The sequence below is a fragment of the Siphateles boraxobius genome, unplaced genomic scaffold (genome assembly GCF_051911475.1).
Source record: "Siphateles boraxobius isolate OS27281-9 unplaced genomic scaffold, OSU_SipBor_1 18, whole genome shotgun sequence".
In the NCBI taxonomy this organism is placed as follows: Eukaryota; Metazoa; Chordata; class Actinopteri; order Cypriniformes; family Leuciscidae; genus Siphateles; species Siphateles boraxobius.
Window position 1 is genome coordinate 1,736,384 of NW_027508788.1, and position 21,021 is coordinate 1,757,404.

Genomic DNA, 21,021 nt, shown 5'->3' on the forward strand with positions numbered 1-21,021 from the left:
GTCACATTATACTAAACATACTCTAATAACTAAAACATAATTCTAAAGTAAGTTTATGAAAGGTATGTTTCCTACAATTGAAGTCAACATAACTTAATTTGTTGTTATGCTGTAAATGTTATATACAAACAGCGTAGTTTTTTTGTCAATGATCAAAATGACAGACAGATAGATAGATAGATAGATAGATAGATAGATAGATAGATAGATAGATAGATAGATAGATAGATAGATAGATAGATAGATAGATAGATAGATAGATAGATAGATAGATAGATAGATAGATAGATAGATAGATAGATCTCATACCAGGCAGCGCATCAGGGGAGTGTTTCTGCTGTACTGCTCTGTCGCTGGTTGGCTACACACCTACAGATGTTGATTGTTGGACTGTCGGTGTTTGTTACTCTGTCTTGGAAGAGGAACGCATGACTGACTGTTTCCAGACAGTTAAGAAAATAAATAAATTATAAATCCCGCTTGAGTCCGTGTTAAGGAGAAGATGATGGTTTTCAAAGCATCTCAGTGAGGCAATGAAAGGAGAAGTTGTTCAACATCGCGTCGGAGAAACTTTGAAGGAATAACGAGCCACCGAATCAGATCACAGTAAGTGCGCGCAAGTGTTTTCGTTATTTCTATATAATATCTCTCTTTAAACAGTGGATTTAAACATTTCCCTTTACTTTTATGAAATGCTGTAGAAAATGTGTCGATTTATTAGTGTAGCTACTTCATAACTTTAGCCTATCTTATGTCGCCTGTTGTGAAGATAAAAACGATTTTTTTTTTAAATTAATGGTTAATAACAATTGACAAGCATGTCCACCTTTCTAATGCAAAATTAAATGAGCCGATTAACATTGTAGATATTTACATTTACTAATTAAAAACAAAATTCAATCTCGTCCCGTAATTTATTATAGGCTTTTAAGATAGGCTAACCTATAATTGGATATTTATTTGCTTGTGTTTATTTAGCACGAAACTGACCCCAAAAAATATGCATACAACTTTTTTCTGTAATGTAAATAGCCTATAATTTACTGTTTACATATATTAATATTAATACATTAATGCGGTTAGAGAATGATGGTTCAAGTTGCCACAAGGCGACGTTGTCTCAAGGGCTGCATCTCAGTAAATATAGTTTATAAAGTCATTCATTACAAAAAGGCCAACACAAACATGTGTTTCTCTATTTTTCACTTACACAAATAAATAAATAAAAGTACTGTCATCTAAACTACAATTTCCCTATCGTCATATTTTAATAGCTTGGGTATTTGGGGTAAACTATTGTGTATCATGGTAGTATTCTATCAAACTAAGGATATTTTTAATAAATGGCAGATTGGAGTAAGTTGTCACATATTTTTTGAATGTTTTAAAGTCTGTAACGTGTTGATAAAGAAATTTAGGAGCATAAAAAATAAAACTAACCTGCAACATTTACCGGAGTAAAAAGTGAGACAACTATCCCTTAATATTATGATTATCAATGCTAAGTATTCAAATCATACAAACAGAGCATGTTTCTTCATTTGTCAGCATATTGCAAGATTGCAAGTTGAAGATTGATTGAATACAATCCATTATGGAGAAAGCATTACAATTAAAGAAAGCTGTGAAGATGACAAAGGATCCATAATACAATGTGATATCAGGCATTGACAAGAAGGAGCTGTAACAACTAAAGGATATTCTGACTTACTGTTTGTCAACAGTGGGGCATCATTATAATGCTATCCCACAACTTTTGACTGAAGAGGTTTTTGTCAAGGAGAGCAGCAGCCTGTCAATGAACACAACAGATTGACTCAGAATGAGATAAAGGCATGGAAGCCTTAATCAACATCAAGGAACAACCATGACAAATGCCTGTAAGCCATCATTTTCAAAAAGAAACAAATCAATATTACACACCACCATTTATTAATGTAGACTAAACAGGCTCTGTGGAGAAATCGCAAAGATCAGACTCCAGACATCAGAAGAACTGTTGCTAGACCACAGTGGGTGCTCTAAAGGAAGTATCAATACCGGAATTCTTCAAAGAAATTACACCCTTGAAAACCATCAATATGAACCTGACCGCCCATCTTCTGGACCTCATGCTGAAGGCTTCCAACCTCTCTCGCTGGCAGTTCATCCAGGAATACTCCATTCCTCCGTTGGTTGCTGTGCCCAGACTCACTAGTGCCCTGCTTCCGTTTTTTGGCCTGCTCTACATGCTCATCTTTGGGTTTGCGGTGGTGGGTAACGGGGCGGTGCTGGTTCTCTTATGTCGCAGGAAGGCTCTGCAGTCTCCCAGCACCTTTTTCATTTGCTCTCTGGCACTAAGTGACCTTCTGATATCCATAGTGTGTGTTCCTGCCACACTGTTGCAGCACTTCTTCACCAACTGGTTGGCAGGTAGAATTATTTTTTGTTACACTTGGCAGAAATCTTAGTTTCTGTTGTGTTTGTTAATGATGTTTCATAACTGTGTATATCCATTTGGCCACCTCATTTTTCCTTCATTATGCTTTTTTCATTCTCAGTTTTATAAAGTGAAAGCTTTGAAAATGTAAATATATATTGCTAAAATAAAGAGTACATATATACTCTTAGTTCACAGTACTTGACCAAAGACACTGATGAAGCTAATAGAGTAAGAATGGCAATTAATACAAACTCAAAGTACGGTGAGTAAAGTGGAAAGTGTTTTTAAATGCTTTCTAAACATTCTTTACTTGTTCATTCATAAACCTACACAATTCAAAAAGGTTTGTGCTACACTTCAATACACTGCACTGAATAAAAGATGTGCTTGAATCATGAATTCATGCGAGTGAATATATAAGGTGCAAAACTGCACATACCATTGAAGCACAAAAATGAGCACTGAGATTTTAAAAGAGACATATAAACTGTTTAAAAATATCTAGGCATCTTAAGATATCGTCATAATTAATTCCTTTTCCATCTCCGAGAAGGGTTTCTGATGCTAATAATTCTTCACTGGAAAATACGGTTGCAAATACAAATCCTGTCATCTCATGTTCTGCCAAACCTGTAGGCTATGTCTTCTGTGAAAATTGCCTTCATGTTTTTTCAACCATACAATGCATGTCAAAATGATCCAATGTTGTTTTGGACCCCATTGACTTTAATTACCTGGACAAAAACAGATGTAATACAAGTTTAAAATGACATGAGGGTAAATACACAAACATGCAGTATCATCACAGCTACAAAACAACATCGAAAAATAGTGCATTTACATAATGTAATGTATAATTTATGGAACACACATTACTCTGACAGGCATTATTATGCTGTCAGACAATTCAATGGACCTGTACATAAATGCATTTTAGCCTTCTTCAGCTTAAAATTTTGCTGATGGCTGATTAACATTCACGGCCATCCTATAGACTATGTCTTGTAGTTAACAACCTCACTAAGACTGGAAAGGCACTGTTGTGTTTAAACATCTGCATGTTGTGTGCTCGTGACTGCATTTATCTGTATTTGTTGGGTATGGGTTTTCAACACTTAATTTATGTGCAACAAGTCCACTCACATTAGAGCTCCAAGTAGCCATTGATGAGATGGAAGGTCACCATTAATTTACAGAGATCGGTGGAACATGCAGTTGAATTGTAAATGAGCCCTTCACCCAAAGTTCTTGGAATACTATTAGTTGCAGCTGCCCATATTTCTATAATAACAATGTTTGTGTAAATAACAAACGTTATGTGCTTGTGTTGCTGTAGAAACAATGTTCAATTATTTTTTTGTTTTTGAAAAAAGTCTCTTATGCTCACCAAGGCTGCATTTATTTGATTTATTTGACAGTAAAAACTATAATATTGTTACTGAAAATATAAAGATAAATGAATACTGAAATATTATTACAATTTAAAACAACAGCTTTCTATTTTAATATATTTTAAAAATGTAATTTATGCATGTGATGGATAAGCTGTATTTTCAGCATCGTTACTTAAGTCTTCAGTGTCACATGATCCTTCTGAATTCATTCTAATATGCTGATTTTATGCTCAACAAACACTAATTAATATTATCAGTTGAAAACACTGATTCAGCAGGATTCTTTGAATAATAGAAAGCTCAAAAGAACAGCATTTATTCCTAATAGATTGTTTTTTACAGCAATGTAAAAGTCTTTACTGTCAGTTTTGATCAATTGAATGCGCCTTTTCTGAATATAATCTTTCTTTAAAAATAAAATAAAGAACTTACTGAATCCAATGGGATATAATGCATACAGTATACAGTGCTGGTCAGAATTATTTGCCCCCTTGGTAAATATTATCAAAGATGGCTGTAAAAATAAATCTGCATTGTTAATCCTTTTGAAATTTTATTTTAAAAAAAGAAGCAAAAATCTAATCTTTCATTGAAGTAAATGAATTGAAAGTTGGGGGAAATCACATAATGAAATAAATGTTTTTCTCCAAAACACATTGGGAACAATTATTTGCCCCCTTTTATTAAATTACTTTTTGCAACCTCCTTTTCCTAGATAACAGCTCTGAGTCTTCTACTATAATGCCTGATGAGTTTGGAGAACAGCTGACAAGAGATCAGAGACCATTCCTCCATACAGAATCTCTCCAGATCCTTCAGATTCACAAGTTAATGTTGGCGCTTCTTCTCTTCAGTTCAGCCCACTCATTTTCTACAGGGTTTGGTCAGGGTCTGGGATGGCCATTACAGATGCTTGGTTTTGTGCGCAGTGACCCATTTTTGTTTTGATTTTAATGATTGTTTTTGGATCACTGTCCTGTTGGAAGATCCAAACATGGCCCATTATAAGATTTCTAGCACAGGCGAATCCATGATGCCATGTATCTGAACAAGAAGTCCAGGACCTCTGGCAGAAAATGAGTCCCACAGCATTAAAGATACAGCAGAGTATTTCATTTTACATATGAGGTACTTTTTTATCCCTGCGCACCAAACCCATCTTAAGTGTTTTCACTGTCAATGGAAAACAAAGAGGCTTTTTGGAGGGCGTACAGGGCCTGATAATCAGCCAAAAATTTAACACTTGACATAAACCAAAACAAATATTAAGTAAATATAACCTCAATTATCAGTAAGACAACAAGCTATGGCTGCCATTAGCTTTACTCTACAAATCAGGCATAGTTTGCAGTTTGCATTGCATATGCCATTAGCATGCGTCATGTTGTGTTTTATATTCTGACTTTCGCAAGGGTCATTGACCTTTCATCTAATGGCATGGCATAATGAATGCAGCATGCAGCAGATACATTATTCTAGATTTCATTCATGGAATTTTTGAGGATCAGTGAGCTGGAAAATAAGGGTTATAGAAAGCTCCTCGTGACTTCTGAGAGAAGACTGCTCCTCAAATCCATGGCAACCCAAACCCAATCTGTGATATAGTAATTATGAGGAACACAAGAATGAATGTCCATGTGGTTCTGTGCTCTAGCCTTCTGTCCTCATCATTGTTCATAAAGACCATACATTTACTGCCCACACATTTCCTTCTGTTAGTTAGCCATGCTCTGAAAGTCTCAGTATCCTATACCATATATTGTTAAGTATCAACAGTTAACCCTATCTGCTGTGTACATCTTGAATTATTCAGTCATTCATCAGTTCATTAGCCTGTTCTCAGACTCATTTTCTGTTATCACTACTTATTAATTTGCTGACCCTAATTCATTTTTTTATCCACAGGAGATTTTCTCTGCAAGCTAATACCATTCCTACAAGTGACAGCTATTGCGACCAGCATGCTCACCATGACATGTATTGCTGTAGAGCGTTTCCAGGGAATCCTTTATCCTCTTCATGTCTGTAACAGCTACTTTCTCTGTCATGCCTTCAAGATGCTGGGTGAGTTATAGAGAGAGAGAGAGAGAGAGAGAGAGAGAGAGAGAGAGAGAGAGAGAGAGAGAGAGAGAGAGAGAGAGAGATTAAAGAATTTTACTGAGTGGTTATTAACACTTACATTAGCAGCTAGACTTTAAATTTGTTAAATGCATTTAAAGGTATAGTTCAGCCAAAAATTTAAATTATTTCATTAATTACTCACCCTCATGTCATTCCAAAACTGTAAGACTTTCGTTCATCTGCGGAATACAAATGAAGATAATTTTGATGAAATCTCAGAGCTTTCTGTCCCTCCATAGACAGCTACACAACTGGAACGTTGACGCTTCAAAAAGTTCATAAAGAGATCATAAAACTAATCCATGTGAATTGAGCGTTTTAGTCCAAATTCTCTGAAAAGACTTTAATGCTTTATATGATGAACAGATTGAATTTAGGTTTTTATTTACTTGCTACTGCCAATACATACATGACATGCTGTTGTGAGCAAGTAAGACATGCTGCTGCTGTACAATATAGTGATGAATTACCGGTAGCAGATCTATACACGTGGAGCTGGGGAAGATGGAGGGTTTCTGAAAACACGCTACGCTGCACTACTAAGGCAAATGCTATCCAAGTATTTGAAGGTTGAGCACGCAAGCTCATTGGCTACTGAAACAGCAGTAACCAATAAGCTGTGCCCTAGATAACGATTTGATTGCAAGCATGTTAAGTAAAGGAAAAAAATGGCAAGGTGGCACACCATGGCTCCAAAAATGTGTAAAATGTAATGGTAGGCTCACAGACAGGAAGGCTCGAGTACGTCGAGTACGTAGGCTCTTCGTCCCATGGGGTGCCGAATTTTTTTTCCTTTTTTATTAATTGCCTTGTTGAACATCCAATTTGACCAACATATCGCTTTGCGGTGGATGCGCGTGCTTTGGATATGATTTTACTAAGTTAAGTATTTATCAGCCTGTGCCATCTAGAGTTTTATGAGAGAACTTTGTATAAAGGATGGGGTCCTCTTAACCCTTAAATGCAGGAATGTTTCACCAATCATTATTACATATTCGGATTTTTAGCGACCTGGATCTATATCTAACACGGCTGGATCTCTACCTGTCGCAATACTTTAAAATTCTCCTAATATTAGAGTAACAATTACAGAAGGATAAAATAAAGCTTATTTTGTTACCCTTTGGAACTTGGAAGTGTTCAGTTTGAGCAGATGTTTTATACCATCATCACTGTCCTCAACAGAGCTCATTTCCCAGTACATTCAGCATATCATATCATCATTGTGTATCAGAGATTGCCACCTTGTGGAATAAAGGCGAATTGCACTTATTCGGTCATCAAATATTCAATTATTGTTGTGCAGAAAAAAAATTACACTGTTACACACCTTGGGTCATTAGCAACTCTATACATTTTTTTTTTTACAAACAATTAATAGGAAAACAGGCATTCTTTTGTATTTTTTTCCCTTTTCTTGTTATATTGTTTATAATTAATTAATTTATACTAAGAAGGTTGATGTCTAACTTTAAAAAAATGACGTCCCGGGTCACCAAAGACCCGAGGTATGCTTTTAAGGGTTAAAAATATAAAATATACATTTTAATGTATAAACACCCATTTACACTGTGTGAAAAAAATATATATTTTTGTTTCACATAATATAATGTAATACAAATAATATACCAATTTTTATATGTATAAAGACAAAAACTTAAAATAATTCACAATAATTTACTGTAATATACCAAAAAATATTTAATATATTTTATTTATTTGTCCTACAAAATCCCCCCCCCCCCCCAATATATCTTTCTGTTAAAAACTAGTGTCACAATGAATTTCACAATTGTTGAACCTTTTTTTACAAAGCAGAATGAAAAGTAATATTTTCAAATTTAGTTTGCAGACCTCTTGCGGTTCCCAGACCTCAGTTTGAAAACCCTGAACTACACAACACTGACATTTAAAATTCTATAAAACAACAAATATTTTGTCTTTTCCCTCATATTACAGTGGCCGTATGGTTGGTTGCCCTGGCAATTGCGGCTCCCATGTGGTTTGTCCAGAAAGTGGAGGTAAACATGCAACCTTACAAAAAATACTACATTCACATGTCATTTCCAGAACAATCCCTATCATCACCACTAAAGAGACACTGTTTGTGGAGTAAATGGGCCATTTAGAGTTTGCTCACACTTCACTGTTGGACATTATGTCAGAGACAAAACTCAAGTCATTAACAATCAGAGGCAACGAACACCGTGAACCAGGACAGAAACATCACTATTCTTCTTAAACAGTAGAAACAGCTGAATATATCTGAAGGAAGAAACAAAAGTACTAGTTTTCATTGAATTTATGAAATGGTTTTTAATCATTAAACCAAAAGATGACATGAATAGTAAAAAGCTGCTGATAGTTTAAATAGGATCAGAACAAATGTAGCCATTTGACTCAGTAATTATCATGCACGGCAGCGGCCGCTAAAAATAACAGATGCATCAACACTATTAGGTTCAAATTAGATGCTTGCTGTGCTAGAAGAGACCATTGAGGGCTTCAAATGCAATGTTCATATGTTTTCATTGAGATAATAATGCACTTATTGTGTCATTGCTTTATGTTTATTGTCCTTGCGTGTGCAGCTTTCACTTTCTCTATTAGCTCTTTTTTCTTCAAAGACGTCTTGCATGAATCTCTCCAAAATGGTAATTGATGTCACGCTGTTTAAGGCAGCAGATAAGCTTCATGAGAAAGATAAATAGCTCTCTTTACCCATTAGAAACGCCTGTCAGTCAGTAAATCAGACCCTTATATTCATATATTAGCTGCCTATAGCCTTTCCTTCATATCCGTCAGACTTTTTTTTAGAAACGTGATAGAAGAATGATGGGTTCACATCATGAATTTCCTCTATCAGATGAAATATGACTTCCTGTTCGATGTCCACTACACCTGTTGTTTGGAAGTCTGGCCAAGCCAGCGGCAGAGGAGAGCCTACACTACCTGCCTGTCCGTGCTGGTGTTCCTGTTCCCCTTGGCCACCATGGCCGTCCTGTACTGGAAGATCATGCGAGAGCTCTGGGGCAAACACAAAGTACATGATGTCATGTTTCAAACACTTCCGGGATCTGAAATCAACAAGATTACCAGGTTAGTCTACAAGAGAGCTCTCCAAAAATGCTTGGTTAAAAACAACACAGTTTGGCTCATTTTGGCAACACAGCGCTTGATCAAAAAGGGCAGACTCAGCGCTGAGTTGTTTTTGGGTTAAATGTTTGACCCAACATGCTGGGCTTTTTATTTATTTAACTCAACTATTGTTTAAAAATGATGATACCGCTGGGTTAAAATGAACCCAAAATGGGCTGGAAATAAAAATCACACATGGAATTACAATAGTAAAAACAAGGGTAAAAGTGATCAAAAAGTGAATGTTTATTGATAACCAAGAACACCCAGAAATGGACAAAAATACAGGCTTAAGTAAAACGTGTACGTGTACAAATATACATTTTCAGTATGTGATTGAGAAAATGTGGAGAAAAGAAACTCAACAGTTATAGAACTTATTCCAAAGGTTCTCCTGGGGGCCTCAAATAAGACAAAACAAGCATTTAAATTAGACAAAACAACCAAAAAATAAAGATATTTGTGATTATTTGGTATTTTATGACACATTGTTCACTTGTTGCCTAATTAGTTCCCTTTGTTTATTCCCCAATATAGTCTCGCTGTTTCATTTGAGTCTGTCCTGTCTCGTCTTTGGATAAGTTGTTACGTTGCCTGTCACTCCATGTGGATTATTCATTAAAGACTTTTGAATCTCATCTTCATTTAGGGTGACACCATCAAACAAACCAAATGTGGGACGATTATAAGTTTGTGTGGGACAATGTGGGACATGTTACCAACACTAAAACATAACCTGAAACTGTTATATAATGTTTATCTAAGTTAATAAAAACATTTGTATTCTGCCTTTCAGCTGATAAAAATTCTTTGTTCTTTAGTCCCTTCCAGAAAACACCATTAAATCACAATGTAACATAACATGTCTTTATTTTACATGACATTTAAATTCAACATCACTGAGCCCAAAGGCATCATGCAGATAACTATTTTTGAAACAGTTCTGACCAAGTCCAACTAAAATCCAACAAAATAAATAATGAACAAATAAAATATAAACCAACATGAATTTAGATAATTTACATTCTTATATATTAAGAATATATTAAACAAAAACGTTCATATTTTTTAGAAAGGATGTGAATTAAAACAACCACAGCAGGCAATAATTTGATAAATTCTGTTCAATTTTTAATTTAATTTACCGAATTGTCCTTTTGTTTTCTGACAGGGAACACATTGAACGAATCACCGCTCCACATTTTGATCGACAGCCGTCACAACCGCGTTTACTCCTTTCCTATCAACCATTGGATAGGATTTTAAAAACGGCAGTTGTATTTGTACTTCTGATTAGGCGCTGTTAAATATAGGTGAAAAACTACGCCGCAAAAAGAATAAATAAAATGCTTTCTTAAAAATGTTTTTATACACCCTCATGTTATTCCAAAACTTTATGACTTTCTTTCTTCTGTAGAACTTCTAGAGAAGTTATTTTAAAGAATGTGAGTAACCAAACCATTTTGGTGACCATTGACTGACTTCCATTATATGGACCCAAAAACCTAGACATTTCACAAAATATTTTCAGGTATGCTCCACAGAATAAAGAAAGTATAACATTTGAGCTGAGGAAAAAGAAGAGGTGAGCGTAGCGGATCTATTAGCAGCAACAACAACAAAAAATATTTACAAAAATAAAAGAGAGAAATCCAAAATGAAGATTGAATGTGTGCTAAGCAAGGCACATTCAACACCCAACAAAGACAAACTAAACTGAAGGCAATATATTCACAGAGAACTAATGATCTAAACAAGGAACAGGTTGAAGAAAGCAATGAAACAATGAATCGCTATACAACACAATAAACAAGCTAGATACCATGACAACTGAAGGGAAACAGGAAATAATGAGAAACAATGAAAGAGTCAGACTTGTAACCCGAAGATCGTGGGTTTGATCCTCAATACCGGCAGGAAACGACTGAGGTGCTTTTTAGCAAGACACCGAACCCCCAATCGCTCCCTGGGCGCAACGGCAGAAATGGCTGCCCACTGCTCTGGGTGTGTGTCCACGGTTTTCAGTGTGTGTTTGTGTTCACTACTCACTTCTCCTAATGTGTGCACTAACTTGGGTTAAATGCAGAGGACAACTTTCGAGTACGGGTTACATGCATGTCACTTTCCCTTTTGTAATGATTATTTTTAAGGTTTTGCAATGTAAGCATCATTGCAAAGTATGTTAATACTTTTATATAATATGAATACCTATAATATTGTAATACGGTACAATATTACAGGCCAAGCTTAAGTAACAGGGGGTCCTTGCTCCATCTCTATTCACCAAGGATCCTGAAAAAGGTTGAAGAACCCTGGGCTGCCAGTACACAACAAAAAACACTATATATATATACCGATATATTTAATTATACGCTGCTTTTTAGAGGTCCATTGAGCATATGCTTTCATTTCAAGTATTGTATAGCATCTAGATTGTTTCTCTTGGACCAGATGATCTTGGTAGACTGGTACAAATGAAATGCTGTTTGATTGACACCCCTGTATAGCGCGTTTCATGACATGTCTGTAACAATGGAAATGCCTTTTATTCTCAGGAGGAAGAAGCGTGCAATAAGAATGATGGCCACCGTGGTGCTGCTCTTTGCTGCCTGCTGGGCACCTTTCCATCTGGTCTCCCTCCTGCTTGACTATGGTAACACAACATTTCTTGTGCCCTTCCCTCCTGCTTACTGTTGTCAATCTCCCTGTTTTTTCTGCCTCCCACAGGTAATGCAAAAAATAAATAAATAATAAGAATTTTACACTTTTGTCTGTCAGCCAGCTGCTGTTTTTCCTGTCATATAGAAAACATTCTCACTTCACATTCTCTCCTTCTTTTCCTCTCTCCTCCTCAAAACATCAGAGGGTCAACAGATTATTCCTGTGAACCATCGGCATGCAATTCTTCTATTGTCTTAATCCGCTGTCTCACACTTAGCACTATGGCAACTATTTTGAGTTTGGTTTAGTAGCTACTAGTGACTCTATACAAATATTGTTATTTTACAAACATCTGACAATAAAACAGCTTTATATTCCACAAAAAATACATTAACAAAATAAATGTGTAGCAACATTTTATGTGCCTAATTTATTCTATGAAGAAGCTTGTTAAAATGAGTAAATGAATAATGAATAAAAGTCTTTTGTTAATGTAATTCTTGTTTAAAAAATGTAATTTAAACCAAATGTACTTTACCAAATGTACTTTATAAGCAAGTGCAGAATATCATAAAACTATAAAAATGCTTACAATTAGGAAAATTCACTGCAAATGTTATCAAATAACACTATTATAACATATTTACAATGTTATGTCAAATTTATTCTGGGGTCACACCTATTGTTCTTGTGAGAAATGGACTACATCTCTGGCTGTTTCTCTTCCTATTTTTAGTGTCATTTTTACTCCGCTTTCACCCCTCAAAGTTTGTTTAAGGGTACGTTTACACAACAACGATATGCTTAAAATTGAGCAGTTTTTCCTCTGAGTTTTCTGCGTGCAGGCAATACCATTGTCAAAACAATCCCCTTTCACACTGATCCGCGGAAATGACTAAAACCAAAGTCCCTTTAAGATATATATATATATATATATATATATATATATATATATATATATATATATATATATATATATATAAGATATCTCTTATATATTAGATGGCGATGAAACACTATACACTAAACACGTAATACATGTGCATGACATCATCGTTTTCAGAGATTCGCGTTTTTGTGGTTTACACTGAGACCGTTTTCAAAAACTTGCACTTTTAAACCCGTTTTCAAAAGTTTGCGTTTTCAGGCACCTCAAAACGCTGTTGTCGTGTAAATGAACGGCCAAAACGCATAAAGAGTTTTACGTTTTTTAGTTGAAAACTGTCTTGTAAACAGCCTCTTAGTCTTTTTGTATACACATAAATGTCCTTGCCTGGTTTTATATATTAACCATTATCCTTACCATTGTCGTCTGTAGTGCTTTTGTTGCAGAAACACGTGAACCATGGAAAGAACCATATTGTGTACATGATAATGAAGTGGAAGATGTGGAAGGACTCCATTCATTGTCATGTGCACAACATGGTTCTTTCCATGGTTCACGTGTTTCTGCAAGAAAAGCACTTAAGATGATTTAACCAATTCTTCCATTTCCAGTAAAATAACATTCATAAGCATTTGTCTGAGACAGATTGTGTGAGCCACTCCGGTATAGAAATGAAGGTGTAAAGGAAACAATAAAAAATAACATGTGACACTTACAAATTTGCATCACAAATCACACTTTCTACAGTGTATTGTTCATCTAATCTTACAGTGACAGATATGTTAATTTTCTATATTCTCACTTTTCTTTTAAAAAGCTATTCAGTGATAATCGTTTAAAGGTATAGTTCACCCAAAATGAAAATTCTATCATCATTTACTCAATCTCAGGTTGTTCCAAACCTGTATACATTTCTTTGTTCTGTTGAACACAAAGGAAGATATTGTGAAGAATGTGGGAAACTGACCAGTTCTGGGGCATCATTGACTTCCATAGTATTTGGTCCCCCAAAGTGGCCTGTTTACCGACATTTTTCAAAACATCTTCTTTTGTGTTAAGCAGAACAAACAAATGTATACAGGTTTGGAACAACTAGAGGATAAGTAATGATGACAGAATTTACATTTTTGGGTGAACTATCCCTTTAACTAAAACTGCAAAGACATTACTACGGTGGCCGAGAGAGCTCAACGTGCTACAACTGAAGAAAACACATTCAAATAGTAAAAAACGCATGCTAATAGAAAAAAACAAACAAATGCAAATAGAAAAAAAACCCTGCATGCAAATAGAAAAAAATACATGCAAATTAAGAAAACATCTTCATCAGTTCCCTTTCGAACGGTCAGTTCGTAATGCGTAGCTATACGCAGTGGGAAAACTCCTCCTCGATTTACTGAAACCTATATGTAAAACGCATTTGCAGCTGCACAGCTCGCCCATTGAGCGTCTAGCTCGCTTATAGGCTGTGCTGCAGCAACTGCACATCCAATGGCGCAGGCGCCTCTGACGTGCGACCAATGAGACCACTCTACGTCATTGCATGTCAGACCCCGTCATAGGGGCGAGGCATCAGCCTATATTAGTCCCTGAATTCGCCATTATAGCAGATTTTACTCCTTCAGCGACAAACTACACGCCTCTGACTGTTTACTGAGCCTTCGCCGTCGAACAAGCCTTTCAGCCTGAGTGAGCCACTATTTCAGCAGATTACGCCTTCTCAGCCGTGTGTCTCCTGACGCCGTCTCACCTGTGGCTATCCGGCGATATCCTTTTACTGTTGCTACAGGCGAGGTGTTGTTTCAAATGCCTCGCGTAAAAACCTGCGCCACGTGCGCACGCAAGCTGCACGAGGCCGATCACCACGCACCACAATGCTTTCTCCTCCGGCGGATGTGCGGCCTATGAGAGCATGCCCATCTCCTCGCTGCGGACTCGGCTAGCTCTCGCCCGGGACGAAGACGCCGCTTCTCCCGCGCCTCCTCTCGCGGCCCTATCTCAGCCGAGGAAGAAGAAGCGCCGCAGCCAACGGCAGCCCGAGAGCATGGATGTTGTTGATAACACGCCGGCCAGCGTGCCTCACTATCTCCTGCTCGATCTTATCCGGTCTTGTTTGAAGGAGATCAGCGCCCAGCGAGCACGACAGCCTGTCTATTGCTGCATCCGTAGCAATAGGGGCCGCGCTCGTAGAGCCTCCTCGGAGTCGGCTGGACGGATGGTTTCTGCCGGGGCACCAGCAGGCCCCTCGTCAAAAAAACAGCGCCATTTTTCCCTGGAGGTCACGAGGAGCTAACCAAGGCCTGGCGCACTCCTTACTCAACACGAGGCCCTGCAGTTACCACAACACTCTCCTCTGTGGACGGCGCGGCGGAGAAGGGCTATGAGTCGTTGCCGCCTCTTGAAGAGGCCGTGGCCGCTCATCTTTGCCCGAACACAGCTGCTAGCTAGCGAACCAGAGTAGTACACCCAAACAAACCGTGCAGAAGCATGTCAGCCTTCCTCAGACGCGCGTATTCCGCCTCCGGTAGGCTGCATCAGCTCTGCACACGATGGCCGTGCTGCAGGTTTACCAGGCCAAACTCCTCCGGTCTATGGACGAGGCTGGCCTAGATCCAGAGGCCTTTCGGGACCTCCGCAGTGCAACGGACCTGGCCTTGAGGGCTACCAAGGCCAAAGCGCAGGCGATCGGGAGGAACATGGCGAGCTTGGTTGTGACTGAAACCTCACCGAAATCAAAGATTCGGAGAAGACGAGGTTCCTCGACGCCCCGGTTTCTAGCACCGGTCTCTTCGGCCCGGCGGTGAAGGGGTTCGCGGAGAGATACACGGAGGCACAGAAGCCGTCCCAGGCCATGCGACACTTCCTGCCAAAATGTTCTAGCTCTGCATCGAGCAAACCAAAGCCAGCTCCGTCTACGCCTCAGGCAGCGAAACTGACGAAACAGGCCTCTCAGCCCCGCCCTGCGGCTGATTCCCAGCGCCAGTCAAGAGCTGCAAAGCGATTTCTGATGCCCTGGCGCCAAGGCCCGCGGACCAGCGTCGTGCTCGACGCGGCACTGCCGAAGTCATCCTAGCACGAGGCACGAAGAGAGAGGGCTAGTGTCCCGCGCTGGCCAGACCATCCTCAAAGAAGCTAACAAAACTTCCCACAGCCCCCTCTTCAGATCAGGCGGATGGGGATTTTATTATTGTAAACAGGCCCGCAGCAGTGAGCGTGTCTAAGCAAACAAACAGCGTTTTCACGGCGACCCAAATAAAGCACAAAAAGAGTATGTTTCACAAGCACAACACATGGATTCATGGTCCCCCTATATTAGGTGGCCCCTCCCCTGTTGTAACACTGACTTCCCCACACGCAAATGTCTGTACAGTCAGTCAAACACTCAATGTATGCACGAATCACATTATAAGGGTTTCAGGTCCACCTATGTTAGGCGGCCCGCCCCAATCAGTGTGTCAGTCCCTAGCAACATGGGTTCTAGCCTGGCAAGCTATCCCCGATGTGTCGAGTTGGGTCATAAACATTATAAAGTGAGGCTACTCGCTCCAATTCACTCGCAGACCCCCAAAGTTTCAGGCGGTTATCGAGACCTCACGTCACGTGCTTCGAGCCGAAGTACAGAATTTATTAGCAAAAGGGGCGATAGAATTAGTCCCCCCTGCGCTAAAACAAGCGGGTTTTTACAGCAGTTATTTTCTAATTCCGAAACAAGACGGCAATCTCAGACCCATACTAGATTTGAGACATTTGAACAAGGCTCTCATGCGACGGCCCTTCAAAATGTTAACTATCAAACATATCCTCACGCAAATTCGCCCGGGGGATTGGTTTGTTACAATGGATCTGAAAGATGCTTACTTTCACATTCAAATAAACCCTCGTCACAGGCCATTCTTGAGATTCGCCTTCGAGGGACAGGCAATACACAGTTCTGCCGTTCGGTCTGTCTTTGGCACCCCGCACATTCACAAAGTGTGTGGATGCAGCAGTCTCTCCTCTGAGACAGAGAGGATTGCGCATGCTGAATTACCTCGACGACTGGCTGGTGCTAGCGCAGTCGAGAGGCGAACTAATAGCTCACAGGGATTTGATTCTCGGCCATTTAAAATGTCTAGGTCTCACGATCAATGTTTTAAAGAGCAAACTGTCCCCCAGCCAGAGTGCAATCTTTCTGGGAATAGTTCTAGACTCGGTGACGATGAGAGCGCGGCTCATACCAGAGCGCGTGCTCTCAGTGCGAGCGCTGGCATCCTCGTTCAGAGCGTGCCAGCGCGCGCCCCTGAAGAAATTTCAGAAACTGCTGGGTCTCATGGCAGCAGCATCACCAGTACTCCGCATGGGATTACTGCGCATGCGCCCGCTGCAGCGCTGGCTGAAACGCCGGGTGCCAACACATGTATGGCAGTCAGGCAGCCTGCGCATCAGAGTGAATCACAGTTGTTTAAGGACCCTGGTTCCCTGGCGGGCTCAGGACTGGTTCCAAGAGGGTGTGACAATGGGGACAATTTCCAGAAGGAAAGCATATTTACAGATGCGTCCAACCTGGGTTGGGGGGCACTACACGAGGGCGCGCCTGCATCCGGCCTCTGGTCGAGCACGGAGCAGAGCTAACACATCAACTGTCTGGAAATGAAAGCAGTTGGTTTGGCCCTGAAGGCATTTCTGTCGAACCTCAGGGGTCATCACGTCTTAGTCCGCACAGACAACATGTCAGTGGTGGCCTACATAAATCGCCAGGGGGGCGTCAGGTCAGGCGACCTGCATGCTATGGCGAGAGATCTCCTCTTATGGGCACAGACCAATCTGAGCTCTTTGAGGGCTGCACATATCCCGGGCGTCCAGAATTTGGGCGCAGATATCATCTCACGGGGCAACACTCCCCTCGGCGAGTGGTCCCTGAACCCACAGACGATCAGTCTAATATGGGAGGTGTTTGGCAGGGCCAAAATCGACCTGTTTGCCTCGAAAAACAACACCCACTGCAAAATGTTCTTCTCGAAGGACAGGGACGCGTTGGCCCACGTCTGGCCCAACCGCCCCCTGTATGCTTTTCCCCCCGTCTCGATGATTCCACAAGTCATCAAACGGGTCAGAGAGTGCGAGTGCCCAGTCCTTCTGGTGGCTCCTCTTTGGAAATCCAAGCCGTGGTTTCCAGAGCTGGTTCAGTTTCCGGAAACAGCTCCATGGCCTGTCCCGACGAGGAAAGACCTCCTCACACAGGCGAAGGGAACGTTGTGGCATCCACCTTTTGAACCGCTCCAGTTGGTTGATCTTAAACCTCTCTTGCTGAAGACTGCTCTCCTGTTGGCATTGGCATCTATCAGGCGAGTGGGAGATCTGCAGGCATGTCTGGAGTTTGGTCCTGGTGACTCCAAAGTCACCCTCAAGCCCAGGCATGGTTATGTACCTAAAGTGCTCTCAACGCCGTTCAGAGCACAGGTGGTGACATTGTTAGCCCTTCCCCCTTCCACAGAGGATGGGGAGGTTAATCTTCTCTGCCCTGTCAGGGCGCTGAGAATCTATCTGGAGCGTTCTGCGTCGTTTAGGCAATCAGAACAGCTTTTTGTCTGCTTTGGAGGTCGATCCAAGGGGGATCCTGTCACTAAGCAGAGACTGTCTAGATGGATAGTAGAGGCCATTTCTATGGCTTATACCTCAGTGGGTCAGTTTTGCCCTATAGGTGTCAAAGCCCATTCGACCAGAGGCATGGCCTCGTCGTGGGCGTGGCCATCTGGCTTTCCCATTCAAGACATTTGTGATGAGGCCGGCTGGGCCTCGCCGTCCACATTTATGAATAATAAATTCATATTTCTATAATATGGAAGTATCTTCCCTGCAGGCGAGGGTGCTATCGGTCTTATCATTAATTGTTACTGTCCACAACCACATTCACATATATATATATATATATATATATATATATATATATATATATATATATCACACCGCAAAAGGCTGGTGTGTTATCATATTCTATGACCCAGATGGTGTCGGGGTCTATGGGTATGATATGTTGTGATTACTGATGTATTCTCCTAGGCCTGACGGTGTCTGGTCTGGTATATACATAATTTTGTGTTTTATGTCTTATTCTGTATGCTCAGGGATCCTGAGTTGCAGTGGAAACCAGTTACTCATATGAAGTGACCGTTCGAAAGGGAACTACTTGGTTACTCATGTAACCTCAGTTCCCTGAGTTAGGGAAAGAAGTATTGCATAGCTGGCCTCACTGTTTTAACTGGATAGTTGTCACTTCAGTCGTATAAACCTGCTATAATGGCGAATTCAGGGACTAATATAGGCTGATGCCTCGCCCCTATGACGGGCTCTGACGTGCAATGACGTAGAGCGGTCTCAGAGGCGCCCGCACCATTGGATGTACAGTGTCTGCAGCACAGCCTATGAGCGAGCTAGACGCTCAATGGGTGAGCTCTGCAGCTGCAAATGCGTTTTACATATAGGTTTCAGTAAATCGAGGAGAAGGAGTTTTCCCACTGCGTATAGCTACGCAATACTTCGTTCCCTAACTCAGGGAACTGAGGTTACGCGAGTAACCAAGTAGTTTCACAACACACGTGTGCTCCAAATACTCACAGCACAACCAAATACAGAAACGTGCTGCAAAAGTTCACAACACAACCAAATACAGAAACGCGGTGCAAAAGGTCACAACTCAACCAAATACAGAAACGCGCTGCAAATAACACAGACCACAACGGAAATATTTTCACCTGGGATGTTCCCATGACAATGTAGCACGTTGTCCATCAGCTGAATACCTGTTCTGACGACAGAAATAATGCTGTTAACATAACGGTTGCAAATAAATGTATTTTTTTATTTTTACTTTACAAAAAAACTTTTTTTGAAAGTGTGTCAGTGTCACAACTTTACCCTACATTACCTAACATTTCTTATGAAACTTTTCTTTATGAAAATTTAAACATAACATAAAACAATTATCTTTTTTATTTATTTATTTTAGTTTTCAGCTCATTGCTCTTTTCTCATTTGTATTCTGATGACATTGAACATACAAGTTGTATGTCATAAAAATGTAATCTCTGTATGTTTTGTGGGGGAAAAAACAAGTTAAAGTAAATTAAATTAAATAAAGTAGAATTTTGAGCTGTAAGCACCATAGACAGTAAAAGAAATGGACACAGCGACCCCCTTGATTTCAACGGAGAAAACTGAAGCCCGATTAAAGCACTCACTTCCTGATGGCTGAGCGTACTCCGCAGGCTCAAACTGAGCTGGACGACAGTCTGACAGTTGTAAATCTTCTAGTAGATGTGCCAAGACAAATCTGAATCACCTAATTCCTCAAAAACGTTGTTGAAATATTTTGTCCTGTTGCTTTTATGGACTCTCTATCTATGGGCTTCTCCCTTGACTCTATGCCCCCATGTCCCCCCGATTGCCTCATAGACAGTAAAAGATTGCCTGCGAGCTTATAAGGTAATTTCTCTATTGTGCGACAGAAAGTCGTGTGGTTATGACGCAATCGTTAGCCTATTTTTACAAAAACGGCTTCTACGGGGCCATAACGTAAGATACAAAGTAATGGAGCTTTTTATACATTGTCGTGTTTCTTTAGAAATAAACAATGGACAAATTAAGTCTTTGGACGCCAAAGTGACACCAAAATGAATGGGATGGAATGGTATGGAATGGTCAATGGAATGCTAACAGCAGGTGAAGTTCTCCAACAACGGCGGCCCCCGCGAGGCTTCAGTTTCCGGCTGATGGATTACCCCCTTGGTAAGCACGTCCCAGCCGTGTCACGGAACGGGTGAACGGAGACGAGGATACAAAAGCAGGTTGAGGTGATGTTTATAAAATAATACAAAATAAAGACAAACTACAACTAAAACAACCCCGAGGGGGAAAACAAGAAAGGCTTCAGGCAAAAACAGGAATCACGAGGAAACATTGACAATGAACCAGCACAGGACTACAAACACAGAGAGGCTAAATAGGGGAACAAACAAAGGAGGGTAACGAGCAGGACAGGCGGGACAAACTAACCAATAATCTGATAACAAGATGGGCGGGGTTAGACAATAGACAGGAGAGCACATGGCACAAGAAATAACAAGACAGTCATGTGCTCACAACAGACCAGAATAACACAAACACATGACAACGTGACAAGCCGGGTTTGTCACTTATTTGGTTCCCCCGGAAACATTTCCGTTGTGGTCTGTGTTATTTGCAGCACGTTTCTGTAATTGGTTGTGTTGTGAGTATTTGGAGCACACGTGTGTTGTGAAACTGATGAAGATGTTTTCTTAATTTGCATGTGTTTTCTTCATTTGCAGCACGTTGAGCTCTCTCGGCCACCGTAAAAACTCAATATAAATCCACATATGACATCTCATGTAAATGTAAAACTA

The 21,021-nt window shown here is 40.1% G+C and overlaps 1 protein-coding gene across 1 annotated transcript in view; it reads left to right on the forward strand.

Annotated features, from left to right (window-relative positions):
- Positions 1–365: 365 nt before the first annotated feature.
- LOC143740786 (pyroglutamylated RF-amide peptide receptor) overlaps positions 366–21,021 on the forward strand; it is a 28,676-nt gene continuing 8,020 nt past the window's right edge. Inside the window, exons 1-6 of the mRNA XM_077232820.1 lie at positions 366–606; positions 1,549–2,412; positions 5,722–5,880; positions 7,897–7,958; positions 8,804–9,036; positions 11,631–11,728. Coding sequence (XP_077088935.1) covers positions 2,082–2,412; positions 5,722–5,880; positions 7,897–7,958; positions 8,804–9,036; positions 11,631–11,728 — 883 coding nt within the window. The 5' untranslated portion in view covers positions 366–606; positions 1,549–2,081. The remainder of the gene's footprint in view (positions 607–1,548; positions 2,413–5,721; positions 5,881–7,896; positions 7,959–8,803; positions 9,037–11,630; positions 11,729–21,021) is intronic.